The sequence below is a fragment of the Carcharhinus amblyrhynchos genome, chromosome 2 (assembly GCF_965287045.1).
Source record: "Carcharhinus amblyrhynchos chromosome 2, sCarAmb.v2.hapA, whole genome shotgun sequence".
In the NCBI taxonomy this organism is placed as follows: Eukaryota; Metazoa; Chordata; class Chondrichthyes; order Carcharhiniformes; family Carcharhinidae; genus Carcharhinus; species Carcharhinus amblyrhynchos.
The window spans coordinates 50,535,891-50,552,769 of NC_137325.1; the positions used below are offsets into that span (position 1 = coordinate 50,535,891).

The 16,879-nt window shown below is 41.5% G+C and overlaps 1 protein-coding gene across 1 annotated transcript in view; it reads right to left on the minus strand.

Annotated features, from left to right (window-relative positions):
* dnah5 (dynein, axonemal, heavy chain 5) overlaps positions 1-16,879 on the minus strand; it is a 350,257-nt gene that overhangs the window by 198,793 nt on the left and 134,585 nt on the right. Inside the window, exons 23-29 of the mRNA XM_080205374.1 lie at positions 13,791-13,992; positions 10,675-10,910; positions 9,846-10,064; positions 6,932-6,994; positions 5,239-5,477; positions 1,928-2,168; positions 314-513 (exon numbers count right to left, since the gene is read on the minus strand). Coding sequence (XP_080061500.1) covers positions 314-513; positions 1,928-2,168; positions 5,239-5,477; positions 6,932-6,994; positions 9,846-10,064; positions 10,675-10,910; positions 13,791-13,992 — 1,400 coding nt within the window. The remainder of the gene's footprint in view (positions 1-313; positions 514-1,927; positions 2,169-5,238; positions 5,478-6,931; positions 6,995-9,845; positions 10,065-10,674; positions 10,911-13,790; positions 13,993-16,879) is intronic.

Genomic DNA, 16,879 nt, shown 5'->3' on the forward strand with positions numbered 1-16,879 from the left:
AATAGGCAACAGGTAATACCATATAAAGGGGACTTGTCCTGTCTCTCTGCCATCCCCCAACCTAACTTTACAGTGCTGCAAGGGAGCTCTTGGAGGAATACTATACTCTGCGTTTCTGTAAAAGCTGGATTCAGAAGGCCCTGCGTGAAATATGGAGAAGCCTCGGAGTGGGATAAAGTTCGAGCTGAGAAGCAATTAGATGATGGCTGTTACATAATGTTAAAAAAAGTCTAAATTGAGCTGTGAATTTTTTTTTATAATAGACAACTAATTTGAGACAAAACAATGAATAAGACATCTGTGCACTGCTAACCTGTTACTCAACAGTGAGCCCAAGACCATCAAACTGTCCTCCAAACTGGCAATGATTTCTGATGTACTGTCTCCTCTCAGCAGAAGTTCACCACGTGTTTTGAAGCCAGCAAAAGTGAATGTTTTGCTATCCCATTCTACTATAACCTGCTTCAATTTCTGCTCAATGTCTTTTTCTTTCACAGCACTAATGCAAATATCCTGCAATGAACAAAAACAGGGAGGTCTTGTCACGATGCTTTAACTGGAAGATCCTGATTGTAGGTGAAGAATTTCAAGTAAACAATACACAAATATTGAAATCACCATGATGAAATAAAATATTATTCAAGTAACATAATAAATTATAAATAATTATATTTTCAGGTTATATTGTCAATTAAAAAAAAATGCATCTAAGAAGAATGGAAATTAAGTGGATAAGAAAAATATATAGATATGCCAGTTTGGTGGATTGGCCAAGCCAAATTGCCCCCTAATGCCAGGGAGATTAGCAGGGTAAATACAGGGGGTTACTGGGATAGGGCCTAGGTGGGATTGTTGTTGGTGCAGGCTAGATGGGCTGATTGGCCTTCTTCTGCACTGTAGGGATTCTATGATCAAACAGTAGGTGGTTGTAGATATTATACTGCAGGTGAGAAATAACTTAGGTTAATGAGATTTTCAGGTTAGCACTCTAGTCTCTCCAGACCACAAACCACTAGTGGCTGATGCAAAAACAACATAGGCCAGGATTTTATGGTCCCACCTACAAAACTAAATGTAGATTTAAATAGCTCACTGCCAGGGCCACCGCAGGGTTGTACAATCCTGACCATAACTCCAATGCTTCATGATGCTATCATAAACCAGGGTTAGTGTGCAGACAACATCAGGGAAATTCCTTCAAATATCTTCTTGAAGTGTGAAGCTTGGCTTCCATATGGCAACAGCTACACAGCAGGTAATTGACAATTCTGAAGTGGAAAAGATAAATCCTGATTTTGCTCTATTCCCATTTACCAGTGTTAACACAGAGCAAGGAAGTCCAGTTACCTAAGTCATTATCCCATTTGAGCTTCAAAAGCAAACTTCTGTACAAAGAGCAGCAGTGAAATTATTCTGCAACATCCCCCTCCACATTCATACAGTAAAGAGGTGGATAGAGTAAAGAAGGTTTTACAGTGCAGAGACAACAGAGAAAATAAATATTGATTCACATGAGGTCCAGAATTTTTTTAAAATGCATTTACAGAATCTGAGTGTTGCTCGCTGAGCCAGCATTTATTATCCATCCCTAACTGTCCCCAATTTCAGAAAATATTTGAGAGTCAACCACTTTCTGTTGGTCTAGAGTCACATGTAGGCCAGACCAGGTAAGGGTGGCAGATTTCCTTCCCTAAAGGACATTAGTGAACCACAAGAGTTTTTCAACATGGTCCATGCAAAAACAGAAAATGCTGGAAAATCTCAGCAGGTCTGACAGCATCTGTGGAGAGAGAGAACAGAGCTAACTTTCCAAGTCTGGATGACTCTTTGTCAGAGCTTCATCACAGTAAAATTAGATACTCATATCATTCTCCTAAGGCTGCTTATCCTATAAAACCATTCCACATTTTAAACATATAACAAATACCTCAATTTCCTCTTTGTATTTCAGTATTGAGGCTTCCATTATGTTTCTCAACTTGAAAGTTTCACTTTCCACATCAAAGTTGTGCCCTGTGGTTTCTGCAATTCGCTTCCAATGCCGTAACATCATAGCTTTGTTTGACATGTGCTCCAGGAGTGGGCAGCACTGATTGAAATCATCAATGGTTTGCTTCAGATCCAGGAATGCTTGCCATTCTTTCAAAGCACGAGGAAGCTTGCGACACCTGAGATACAACAAAAAGGAAATACAAATTCTAGGGACAGGAACTTAAAATAAATTTGTATTTTTGCGTTGCTACTTATACGATCACAGCCAATATACACATTTTTTATATTTTGTGTACTTTGTGGTCAGATGTAGCACAGATCAGAAATGCGGGCTTCTACCCACAAGATTTTCTAAAATTGTGTGGACTCCTCCCAAATATGGAGAGGCAAAGCAACTTGCCAAGAAACTAAATATTGAAAATTACCTTAAAGTTTGCTCTCAACTATCTGATCAATGTACCTTAGGAGTTTATTTGGGGAGTCAGTGCCATAGTGATTTTGCCACTGGGGTAGTAAACAGAGAGCCAGGGTAATCCTCTAGGAAACCTAGTTCAAATCCCACCATGGGAGATGGTGCAATCTGAATTTTTTTAAAAATCTGCAATTAAAAGTCAAATAATGTCCATGAAATATTTGGTGATTGTTGCAAAAAAAAACCCCATCTGATTCACTAATATCCTTTAGAGAAGGAAATCTGCCATTCCTACCTGACTTGGTCTACATGTTACTCCACAGCCATGTGGCTGACTCTTAAATGGCCTAAAAAGCCACTCAATTCAAGGGAAACTCAGGATGGACAACAAATGCTGACGTTTTTCGCAATGCCGGGATCTCATGAAAGAATTAAAAAAGGATTTTTTTAACTGATAATTTAAATCATTATCCTTGCATTATCTAAGAGAAAGTCAATGTATTTTTGCTGGAAAATACAATGTAAGATATTACTGACACTGAAGCATAAAAGATGGCAATATTGGCCTGATTGATTACAAAAGACCATGGCAATAAATTTATATGTTAGTCAATGGGATGTGTATATTTCTTGCAGTGGCAGCAGCTGGGAAAATGGCATTGAGAAGAAAAAAATTTGAACAGCATCGAGCTGATACAGCTAAATTTAAATAAATCTAAAGGTTCTGAGATCCTGCCTTAAAAATAGATTCCCTGAGTTGCCCAAAATATATATATAGTATATACATATATAAACAGCAATATATCCCTAATGCAGCTATGTAGCTCTCATCAATCAGAAACTGAAATACAAGTGTACCTTGTCCCATTATTCAGCTATATTGTTAAATTCATAGCAGCATTATCCTGCCACCAGGCTACAAATAAAAAGGAACAAACATGCATTTCTGAAGCTCTCCAAATCATCCATATATTCACTATTATAGTGAGTAATTAGGGGACAAAGTCTGCCTGTCATTAAAGTATGGCGCTGCGCATTCTTATTGCAATGACATTTTCAAAATAAATTATACCATGGAGATTCCTGGAAGATACAATAATGTACTGTGACACTTTAATTGCCACATCAGCCATCTTTATTGTGTCTCAATAATGACTACTTACATTTTATAGTCCTGTTGAAGTAAGCATGTCTTAGTTTCGGTGACACAGGGAAAAATGGACACCAAGCCAATAAAAGCTTATAATGAGTGACAAAGAGTTTGTCCCAAGAAGAGGGTGTTAAAGAGGACTTGACTGCAGAGTGGAGAGGCTGTGAAGAGATTTTTGTTTAGGGATCCCAGAGAATAAGATGTATACTGCTGACGGCTGCCAGAATAATAGGACAAACATCAGTGTGGATCCAAATAGGATGGAGTTAGTTCAACAGAGAGCTCAGTAGGGTAGCAGAGCTGAAAACAGCATGCAGAAATAGAGAACAGCGAGGTAACAAAAGGATTTGAGATGCTAACTAATGGTGAGCCGTTGCAAGTAAGCAAGGATTGGGGTGAATGACAAGAATATTGACATAGGCTTCAACTCATAAAGGGTGGAGGATGCAGATATTGAGACAGCATTTGAATAATTGAGTCTTACAGTCATAAGAGTCATAGAAGTTTACAGCATGGAAACAGGCCTGTCGGCCCAACTTGTCTATGCCACCCTTTTTTTTTTAAGCACCCCTAAGCTAATCCCAATTGCCCGCATTTGGTCCATATCCTTCTATACCCATTGTACCCATGTAACTATCTAAATGTTTTTTAAAAGACAAAATTGTACCCACCTCTATTAGTACTCTGGCAACTTGTTCCAGACACTCACCACCCTCTGTGTGAAAAAAATTGCCCCTCTGGACACTTCTGTATCTCTCCCCTCTCACCTTAAACCTATGCCCTCTAGTTTTAGATTCTCCTACCTTTGGGAAAAGATATTGACTATCTATCTTGTCTATGCCCCTCATTATTTTATAGACCTCTACAAGATCACCTCTCAGCCTCCTGTGGTCCAGAGAGAAAAGTCCCAGTCTATCCAACCTCTTTTTATAACTCAATCCCTCAAGTCCTGGTAGCATCCGAGTAAATCTTTTTGGCACTCGTTCCAGTTTAATAATATCCTTTCTATAATAGAGTGACCAGAATTGCACATCGTATTTCAAGCGTGGCCATACCAATGTCTTGTACAACTTCAACAAGACATCCCAACTCCTGCATTCAATGTTCTGACCAATGAAACGAAGCATGCCAAATGCCTTATTCACCACTCTATCCAAATGTGATTCCACTTTCAAGCAGCTACGAACATGTACCCCTAGATCTTTTTGTTCTGTAACTCTCCCCAGTGCCCTACCATTAACTGAGTAAGTCTTGCCCTGGTTCAATCTATCAAAATGCATCTCCCCGCATTTGTCTAAATTAAACTCCATCTGCCATTCGTCAGTCCACTGGCCCAATTGATTAAGAGTCTTGCAGTGATGAAAGAATGTATGAAGGACTCCAGCAGCAGATCACCTGAGGTAAGCGCAAAGTGGACAATACAATAGAAACAAAATTAGGCAGTCAAAGTGATGAAAGGGATATGAAGTTGAAAGCAAAACTGAAGTAATTTGTTCATAAGGCTCTGACAATGAAAAGAAACAAGAATATTTGTAGCTAAAGAAATAACTAGTTTAATTATAATTTGAAAAGCCTCTTGTGCACATACAGAAACCTGCAAACTGATAATAATGGTACATTGACAATTTCCAGGGGACAAAAAATACATTAATAATCACTAGCTTCACCGAAACCTAATACTTGCCTGGTCTGAAAGTCCATAAGCTCGTTGTTGATTTTTTCAATGTTGACTTCTGACCACAAGATGTCATAGTAACTGTTGACTGTATTGATCACATTGTTGTACAACCCATACAACTTCTGGAGTAAAGTCAACTGTTTCTTTATTTCCAGTAGTTGAGGATACTCAGTAACAGACAAGCCAAACAATTCTTCACCACCCGTGTATGTGATGTACTTACGAAAGAGGTTGTCAAATTGATTCTGGTAGCAAAAATTAAAATATATAAAATCTCTTTGTAAACCACATAAATAGCAAGTACTAGTCATCTGATGAGCTGTACAGTGGAATGGTAGAAACAATTTCCCTATATTCGTAAAGTAGGCAGCAGCCAAGGTCACAAAATTTGGTTGCTCCTGTGAGCATTGTGGTACCAAAATGACATCATCCACAGTTCTGATACAGATCACACTTGAAGCCATCTCAAGTTGTTACAAGCATGGATATAGAGAATATGCAAAGAAAGAAAATCATTACATTGTTCAGCATGTAACACTGATTTGACAGCTAAAAGTCTCTTAACCTTGTGCAGGTGAACATGCATTCAGCGATAAGAAGGACTTACACTGTCAAATGCTACTTAAGGACATTACCAACTATTGTCAGGTTGCTGACTGATTTCTACAGATTGTTGCTAAGTTTGTAGGTATGTGTGCTGGTTTGTGTTCTTATTCAAAGTTGTTGAAATCTACAGAAAGTGGTGTGGGACTCTGAAGCCCTTGGCTCTGGCTGCAGGGATTCTGCACAGACCATCTGCCCCCAGTTAGGGGTCCTGCAATTTATATCCCCTTGGCCTGCTGCAGGACAAGGAGGTTGATTAGAAGCAACACAGAAGAGAGCAAACTAATTAGAGAGAGAAGAGATGAAGAGGGAGGATAGCTGTCAATAGGTGGCCATATCCATCTAGGGTCCTCATGAAGCATTTCTCCTACTTCAATCTCAGCAAGGAATATTGTGTGTGACATCTCTGCTTCACTATTGAGGTGTTCACTTGAATCTGCCACCATCTCTTTGGAAATCAGCAGTCTTAGAGCAAGGTGAGGACAGCACCTCAGTGGCTGTGAGGATGACTAAGGACATTAATTTATTTGCACCAGGTTACTTCCAGTCTAGAGCAGGTAATATTTCCAATTTACAGCTTGCCTTCTCCTGTTACATGAACCAGGTCACTGAGGCTCTGTATGCAAAGAACAAGTACCGAGAGCAAGCATGTCATAATGTAGGTTGGTGCTAGCCTCGCAGGAACTGGCTGAGTCATGCAGCCACTCAATATACATATAGGTCTGGCAGCACAACCGAATCTTGGCAATAAACAGGCAGTACAAAGTTTGCATGTTGCTTGTATTGGAAGGAACTAGTATAGGTTAACACGCACTGTGATCCCCAACATTGCTTCTTGGGAACAATCCAATTTAGCCTCCTGCATTTCTCCAGGAGAGAAGGAAACTTTGCTGCAAAAATGTGATGCATCCTTTGGATAGCCTATAAACTCAGGTGTCAGTATAACAAATAGAGGATTGGTCCTGCAACTGAGAGGGTTTAGTTCAAAATACATCATAATAATTTATGAAATTAAATTTTATAAAAGCTAGAAAGCTGTGCGTTCTATTTAGTTAAATAGTCATTAAAAAGAATGCCCCTAACAGAAGAAACATACCTGAAAAATTATAAGTCTATCACTGGCATCCTGTGGTGCCAAGCCTATAACCATTGGTCCTTCCTAAAGTAAATAAAAACGAAGTTTACCAAAAATCCATTGTGAACATTTAAGTATTTACAACTCTTATAATTGTTCGGGTCTCAAAATGCTAATCAGCAAGTAATTAGCATATAACATTTGCACATTTACAGCTATTTGCATAGAAAAATAGAAATATAGAAAAACTACAGCACAAACAGGCCCTTTGGCCACCAAGTTGCGCCGAACATGTCCCTACCTACTAGGTATACCTATAACCCTCTATCTTACTAAGTTCCATGCACTTATCCAAAAGTGTCTTAAAAGACCTATCAAATCCGCCTACACCACCACCGCCGGCAGCCGATTCCACGCACCCACCACCCTCTGAGTGAAAAACCTACTCCTGATATCTGCTCTGTACCTACTCCCCAGCACCCTAAACCTGTGTCCTCTTGTGGCAACCATTTCAGCCCTGGGAAAAAGCCTCTGAGAATCCACTCGATCAATACCTCTCATCATCTTATACAACTCTTGCCAGGTCACCCCTCATCCTTTGTCTCTCCAAGAAGAAAAGATCGAGCTCTCCCAACCTATCCTCATAAGGCATGCCACCTAATCCAGGCAACATCCTTGTAAATCTCCTCTGCACCCTTTTTATGGCTTCCACATCCTTTCCGTAATGAGGCGACCAGAACTAAGCACAGTCCTCCAAGTGGGGTCTGACCAGGGTCTTACACAGCTGCAGCATTATCTCCCGACTCCTAAACTCAATTCCTCGATTGATGAAGGCCAGTACACCATACACCTTCTTAACCACAGTCTCTACCTGCAAAGTTGCTTTGAGCGTCCTATGAACCTGGACCCCATGATTCTTTGTGGAGAGTCTGCAGAAGGATCTAGATAGGCTGGGCGAATGGGCCAGGAAATGGCAAATGGAATTTAATGTTAGCAAGTGTGAGGTGGTCCACTTTGGTAGGAATAATGGTAGGAAGGACTATTACTTACGGGGCGAAAAACTGCAACAGGCGACGGTGCAGAGGGATCTCGGGGTCCTTGTGCATGAGTCGCAAAAACCCAGCTTGCAGGTGCAGCAGGTGGTCAGGAAGGCAAATGGGATGCTGGCCTTCATAGCGAGGGGGATTGAATATAAAAGTAGGGAGGTCTTGCTGCAGCTGTATAGGGCATTGGTGAGGCCACAGCTGGAGTACTGTGTGCAGTTTTGGGCGCCGCACCTGCGCAAAGATATTTTGGCCTTGGAGGGAGTGCAGAGGAGGTTTACTAGGCTGATACCGGAGTTGAGGGGGTTGAGCTATGCGGAGAGGCTGAATAAACTAGGCTTGTACTCGTTAGAGTTTAGAAGAATGAGGGGAGATCTCATTGAGACGTATAAGTTGATGAATGGGATGGATAGGATAGAGGTGAAGAGACTCTTCCCGCTCAAAAGAGACAGTAGGACTAGGGGGCACAGCCTCAAGATAAAAGGGGGGCGGTTTAGAACGGAGTTGAGGAGGAACTTCTTCACTCAAAGGGTGGTGAATCTCTGGAATTCTCTGCCCGTTGAAGTGGTGGAGGCTGCCTCGCTAAATATTTTTAAGACGCGGGTTGATGGGTTTTTGATAAGAGAGGGGATTAAGGGTTACGGGGAGAGGGCGGGAAAGTGGAACTGAGCAGCGACAGATCAGCCATGATCTTATTGAATGGCGGGGCAGGCTCAAAGGGCTAGATGGCCTACTCCTGCTCCTATTTCTTATGTTCTTATGTTCTTATGTTCTGATCTTCCACACTGCCAAGAGTCTTACCCTTAATATTGTATTGTCATCCTATTTGACCTGCCAAAATGAATCACCGCACACTTATCTGGGTTGAAGTCTATCTGCCACTTCTCTGCCCAGTCTTGCATCCTATCAATGTCTCGCTGCAACTTCTGGCATTCCTCCACACCATCCACAACACCTCCAAACTTTGTGTCATCAGCAAACTTACCAACCCATCCCTCCACCCCCTCATCCAGGTCATTTATAAAAATCACAAAGAGCAAGGGTCCCAGAACAGATCCCTGGGGCACTCCACTGGTGACCAACCTCCATGCAGGAAAAGACCCATTTACAACCACTCTTTGCTTTCTGTGGGCAAGCCAGTTCTGAAACCACAGAGCAATGTCCCCTTAGATCTCTTGCCCCCTCACTTTCTCAATAAGCCTTGCATGGGGCACCTTATCAAATGCCTTGCTGAAGTCCATATAAACCACATCTACTGCTCTTCCTTCGTCAATGTGTTTAGACACATTCTCAAAAAATTCAATCAGGCTCATAAGGCATGATCTGCCTTTGTCAAAGCCATGCTGGCTATTCTTGATCATACTATATCTCTCCAAATGTCCATAAATTCTGTCTCTCAGGATCTTCTCCATCAACTTTCCAACTCACTGGTCTATAATTTCCTGGGCTATCTCTTCTCCCTTTCTTGAATAAAGGAACTACATCTGCAATCCTCCAATCCTCTGGAACCACTCCCATCTCCATTGATGACACAAAGATCATTGCCAGATGCTCAGCAATCTCTTCTCTTGCCTCCCACAGTAACCTGGGGTACATCCCATCTGGTCCCGGCAACTTATCTAACTTGATGCTTTTCAAAAGCTCCAACACATCCTCTTTCTTAATGTCTACATACTCCAGCTTTTCAGTCCGCTGCAAGTTTGCACTACAATCACCAAGATACTTTTCCAAAAATGCTACGAATTAAATCACTTCATATTTCTAATACATTATAAACCACAACGCAGTTAACAATTTTCAAAGCATACTTCTTAAAATAAAGAATACATATATGTTTCAGTCAACAAAACATAAATATTTAATTCACTCTTCTAATTTTTGTTTCAGCTTACCTTTCCATAGTCCATATAAAACTCATTACAGTCATCTATGAATGTCTGCACATTGTTGATCAGTTCCCCTCTGAAATTTGGTTGCAAAGCAACTAGTTCATTCTGAATCTCACTTGCACGCACAAGCAGTTTTTCCCAGCTGTAGCGAAGAGTATCTACCTTCTCTATCTCTTCCTTGGCCACAAGCAATTCATATTTGTTTAACATTGCATAAGATTCCTATTAAAATGACAAAAATAGTTTGCATGTTCAATCTAAAATAATGGCTGCAGCTTGCCACAGGGCATGATAAAATTGAAAATAGTAAAACATTTGCGAAAGTTGAATGGAAGAGTTTGTTGTGCTCTCTATAGACCACATAAAAGTACTGTATCCACAACATTTGGCAGTGGTGAGTGGTGAACAAACCAGTTCACTTTCTTCTAAATGAAAAATAATTATGCTTACAACCTATTTGTTTCAAATGATGCATAAACAGAAGATTAAATGTGCTTTTCAGCAGCCACAGAAGAAAATGAATGGCTTCCTCTTGTAACTTCATACACTTCCTCTGATACCATCCTAAAACAGCAGCACTGCATTACACTTTTGTTGCTGTTCCATCAAAACTTCACGATGGCGCTGGTTTCAAATGTACATTACCTTTCCTACTGGGTAAATATTGATATAATACACTTACAGGTTTCAGCTGATATGATTAAATAAACCTGTGTATTGTATACTCCTCAAGAACAATTCTTCTCTAGCAATACAATGTATATATTGTTTTTCTCTTATAAACAATAAGATGAAGAGAATTATGCAGTTTCAGGCTGAAACAAAGGTTTACCTCAATGGGTCCCACTTGGAAGTCAATGGAAATTTGTTGTTCTCTTATTTCTTTGAGTGCAGCCATTGCTATTCGAATATCATCCAAATCCTTAATAGGACGATTCAATTTTTTGCTGACTTCCTCGATAAATATAAAGATATTCTCCATCTCACTGCGATACTTCTTATTGCAGTATCGACCCAAATCAGTCATCCAAGCTCTGGTTTCTGAAGTTAACGCCATTTTGAGATCATCTGAAAAATGCAACAACTTTGTAATGTTCTGATTACAATGTGTGTACAATGCTATTGGTCTCAGACAATTAGGAAAACTTGCTAATCAAGTTTCCCAGGTTCCTGACTGCTATTTCAGACTCAGATTTAGATTTTCTTTCTAAACACAAGTCAAAATGACAATGGTCCTGGGCTTAGGTTAATTTATTTTGTGATGTCTTGACAGCAGTGCAAAGAAATTAATAGAAATTAAAACTGTTTACAGAGAGAATGGATTATCTAAAATGCCAATTTCATACTTAGGCATCAGATTGTTGAATACACTTTCTGGCTCTCAGAAAACAATTCAACTGTGGTGTCTCATTCCCTCTGAAGAACATATAAAAATGTCTTTGTAATAATTTTCACGTTTCTCCCTTAATTCCCTGTATATATTCCAATCTTTATTTTGTTTTCTGCATAATGATTTAAATGCAATTTATATTTCCTTTACTTCCTTTTTTGCTGCTGTCAGAATTCTGCAATCTGATTGGCTGATCAATCTACCTGCTGCCTATTCTATTGCTGCATACCGTAGATTACTCACAGAGGACATCAAATTAAAATTAGCATTAAAAAGAGCACTTCTGTCCATCATTACACTCTACAGATGCTAATTCTTTATGGGTAGCTTTAGTTTTAGGTCAATGGTGATCGTGATTGTTTTGTCATTCACCAGGCTATTACTGACCTGAATATAATGCTAATTGTTTATTAAAAATTATTTATATTGAATATTTTTGTTATCACTGACAGAAATTGTATTTGCAAACCTTATCACATTAATTACATCAACTGTTCTTGTCTATATTGGTACTTGCTTCACCATTGTAGTTTTCTTCTGCTTGTCCAGAGTTCTCTGCAATGCATGGCCATGTAGTAACCTGAACGTTCCCACAAAGGCTACACACAATTTAGTCTCTAAATTACTGCACACATGTGGCTGCACAATAGATTTCAAGGTCTTATGCATTTAAATAAATGGCCTATTCCCCAAAAATAACAGAAAACAAGTTGATCCTATCTCATTTTTAAAAAGCAACACGACCAAGATCAAGGAAAATGCAAAAATCTGATTGTCTATGTATATCTTTGATCAAAATTTAAGACAGCTTTTCTTTTCATTTTGAAGTTATCATAGTTCAGGATACAAATATGAATTTCTCATACCTGGAATATTCCTAAAGGAAAAAATAAGAGGGGAGGTTTATTTGCAAAAGTCCTTACTCATGTTGTGCCGAAAAAAAGAGCAAAAATTTATTGATCACAATTTATTCATTCTCAGGATATGGGCATCCCTTGCAAAGCCAGGATTTATTGCCCATCCTTATTTGCTCTCGAGAAGGTGATGGTGGGCCACCATCCTTGCCAAGTTGTTGCAGAGCATCATGTAGATAGCACAGACTGATTCTACTGTGCACCAGTGGTGGAGGGAGTGAATGCTTTGATGTCAATCAAGCCCCTGCTTTTACATAAATGGTGCTGAACCTCGAGTGCTATTAGAGATGCACCATTCAGCCAGGCAAGTGGAGAGTATTCCATCAACTCCCGACTTATGCCTTTGGGGAGTCAGGAGGTGAGTTACATGCCTTGGAATTTCCAGTCTCTAACCTGCTCATACAGCCAAATTATTTATATGGTTAGTCCAGTTTAATTTCTGGTTAATGGTAACTCCCAGGATTTTGATGGTGGGGGATTCAGCAATAATAATGACCTTCATTTTGTATTAAAAGTATCTAATTCCTTAACCTTACTTGGGTTTCTATGCCACTGATCAATATGGGTGAAATTTCAAACAAAAAAGAACCTTGGACAACCCAGAGAAGTTCCATTGATTGGAAAATTTGCCAAGAACAGTGGGGGTGATTCTCCCAGCCTGCTGCGCTGCCCTAGCCATAGAGGCCCCCCAGGAGGTTGGGGGGTAAGGAGGGCACTCCCCAGGCACTGCCAGTTTGGCAGTGCCAGCCTAGCCCTCCGCACTGCCCAAGGGGCAAAGTGGCAATGCCCATAGGGCACCTTGGCACTGTCCACCAGGCACTGGGCAGTGCCAACGGCCGGGGCCTCTGGTAGCAATCGGTGAGGATGGTCTGCCACTTTGCATTTGGGATCATAGGCAGAGGAAGGGAGGTCAGCGATCATAGCTGACCATTGGAGTGTGGGGATGGGGGAGAATTGAAGCAGGCCAGGGGAAGGGGCAGCTTGCAGGGTTATAGGGCTGGCCAGCAATCGGAAGGCCGGCAGCGCAGGGCTGCTGCACATACGATGATCTCGGTGCTGACAAATCGACACATCCACAGTGGCCCATTCAGTGCTATGCTGCTGGCCTCCCCAGCGGGAATAGGCCCTGCCCACAGATTTTCAGCATGATTCACGCTAGGGCACTTTTTGATGTTCATTTCAATAATGATTTTCATTTTGAAAATCCTGCTGAAAAAAGCAACAGAATTTACTCCAATTTTTACACAATTTCAACACTTTTTTCTGGGAGAACTTCACCCCGTATTTCAGAAATGGTACACTTAAAATGTCCATTCCCAGTGACTGTCCACACATAAAGCATGCACATCATCACAGATTTATCATGAGAACCAATACATAGGATAATACAAGTTCACAAGATCTTTCCTGTAACGAAAACGACTTCGATATTACGTTAATATTTTTCATAAGTTAATACCATACATTCAGTTGGTCTTTCTCTGCACCCTATCTGTAACTGCTACAGTATATTCAACACCCTATCCTTGCCATACCCCCTACATACCCTATGAATGTAAGTTTTGTCTGTATCCTGCATTAGAAACAATACTTTTCACTGTTTCCCAATACATTTGACAATAATAAATCAAATCAAAACTTTACCAGTGTAAAGTGCCAATGCTCCAACACAAATATATTCCAGCTCAGAATTGATCTTTGACGCCAAATCCCGATAGTAAAGAATCTGCGACTCAAACTCAGATAACAGAGGGCTTCCTTTCATAAAATCTTGAATGGTCTCTTCCCTTTCTCTCTGCCAGATGTGATGGTAACATTTGAACTGTTCTAGAGCAGTAAGAACCTCCTTAAGAAAAGGTGAGAAATATGGTTAGCAAACCAGGGCTGAGGAAATGCTGATGCATTGCATCACAGTTCACATAATTCACATAAAAGTATTTTGAGGCCACCTATCTTGTTCAGTTGGACACTGAAGATCTCATGGCACTATTCAAAGATGAGTTGGTGAGTTCTTCTGATGTCCTGCCCAATGTTTATCCAAAATCGTTTTAATTAGTCATCTATATTACCTCTTGTGGGACCCTACTAGGGCCATTTGCTTACAAAACAACTGAGTCTACACCCAAAATAATTACTGATTGTGAAGAGCTTTGAGACATCCTGATGAAGAGAGAGGCACAAACCAAACATGTTCTTTCTTCGCATAGGCAAACTCAGTGGCTCACTTTCCACCCTATGTGATGTACCTATTACTCTTCATGTAACACTTAGTCCAGTTGATTTTGTGGTGAAAGTGTGATGCCAATGCTAGGGATTGAATCCCCAAACTGGCTGTGGTATTTCATGATGTGGAGATGCCGGTGTTGGACTGGGGTAAACACAGTAAGAAGTCGCACAACACCAGGTTAAAGTCCAACAGGTTTATTTGGTAGCAAACACCACTAGCTTTCGGGGTTCTGCCCCTTTGTTAGGTGAGATGTATCTCTGGTGAGGGGGAGGGGGGCTGATCATTCTCTGGTGGGGAGGAGGAGGTGGGTCGGATGTTCCTGCATCTGTTCCTCTGGTGGGGAGGAGGAGGGGGGTGAGGCCGGACCATTCTTTGGGGGGAACATTGGAATCTCCTCACCTCCCCACAAGACAATCACTCACTGGGGGGGGGGGAGGTGGCAGATGGATCTCTGGTGGGGGTGGGGGATCCGCTGCCACTCTGCAGGTGATTGGTGGGGGCAGGGGTGGCAATCTGTCTGGGTAGGGGAGTAGATAAGAGGCACATTGATGTGTGTGGGTAGTTGGGGGGTGGATAAGGGGGACAGCGATGTGTGTGGGTAGTAGGGGGTGGATAAGGGGGACAGCGATGTGTGTGGGTAGTAGGGGGTGGATAAGGGGGACAGCGATGTGTGTGGGTAGTAGGGGCTGAATAGGGTGGACAGCGATGTGTGTGGGTAGTAGGGGCTGAATAGGGTGGACAGCGATGTGTGTGGGTAGCGGGGCAGGGGGTTGATTAAGGGAACAGCGATGTGTGTGGGTAGTGGAGAGGGGTGTGGATAAGGGGGACAATGATGTGTGCGCATCATTGCTCACGCTTTTCGCTCCTGGGCCACTTTTTCCACTTCCTGCGGCCCGGGAGCGATCTGATACGGGCACATTTTTTTCAACTGCGCATGCGCAGTTCAGAGTTCTGGTCGTTTCGGCTGCGGTAAGCCCTGCCCACAGCGCCAATGGGACCAGCGATTTTTTTTCAGGCTGAGTGCATATGGGGCCGCCTGAAAGCAGATTTCTAAGTCGGATCTGCATTACGCCCAGATTCAGCTCTTAAAATGAAAATGGTAAAATCAGCCCCATAGAATCCACAGAACCCTACAGTGCAGAAGGAGGCCATTCAGTCTATCAAGTCTGCACCGACCACAATCCCACCTAGGCCCCATCCCTGTGACCCCACATATTTACCCTAGCTAGTCCCCCTGACACTAAGGAGCAATTTAGCATGGCCAGTCCACCTAACCCACACGACAGTGACCAAAGTCCGGAATCGAGCCTGGGGCCCTGGTGCTGTGAAGCAGCAGTGTTAACCATTGTGCCACCGTGCACCCCTGTGTGAATTAAACTTAATCCATGTAAGTACATGGGCAACAGATGTCATCAGATTTGTTGGAACAGTCAAGTCTAAATGCAGCAAATCTATGGATGAAAGTTTCAGCAGCAGATTAGCTGAAGCAAAGGTGGGCAATGCTGTGGAAACAGGTGATTTTATGGCGTGGAAGTTCATCTCAGGGTCAAATATGATGCAAAGCTTGCAAATAATCTCGTTCAGCCTCAGACAATTGCCAGGTAGAGGATAGAGTAGGTGGCTAGGAAATTATGTTTGCCGCAGGTATCGAAGACAAAGGTTTTGTTCTTCACAATATTTAATTGGAGGAAATTTCTGCTCATTTTCCCTGGATGTTAGATAAGCAGTCTGATAATTTAAAGGCAGTGAAGGAGTTAAGAACAATAATAATGAGATAGCATTAGGTGTCATCATTGCACAAATGGAAACTAATGTGTTTTTGAACGATTTGCCAAGATTTGCGAAGAAAAGGAGGGCTAAGAATAGATTCTTAGGCGAGCCCAGAAGTAACCTTTTGAGGGAGCGGGAAGAGAAAGAATTGCAGGTGATTCCATGGCTAGATTTGACAGATAGGAATGGAACCAAGCAAGTGCATTCCCACTGGGATGGCTGATGGTAGTAACGCGTTGGAGGAAGATGTGCAGTCAACTATGGCAAAGGCTGCAAACAGTTTGAGAAGCATGAGGAGGGATAAATTTACTTATGCCACCATGTCAGTTATGACTTGGATAAGAGCCATTTGGGTAATGTGGTGGCGCACATTAGAGAGATTCAAATATCGATTTCCTGCAAAGGTGAGCACAGATTTGGGGGCTGTTGTATGAGGAATGGTTGAAGAGCTTGGGCTCATATTCACTGGAATTCAGAAAAATGAGGGGGTTCTGACTGATACTAAAGATGATTGATAAGGTAGACGTTGAACACATGTTTCCCCTTGTGGAACAAGAGATTATAGATATAGAGTGAGAGGAGGTTCAAAACTGAGGAGAAACTATTTTTCTCAGAGGGTTGTGAATCTGTGGAACTCACTGTCCTGGAGTGCAGTGGAGGCAGAATCAATCAACAGATTTGAAAGAAACAGATACAATTCTGATGGAAAGAGTGATGCAGGGCAATGAAGAGCAGA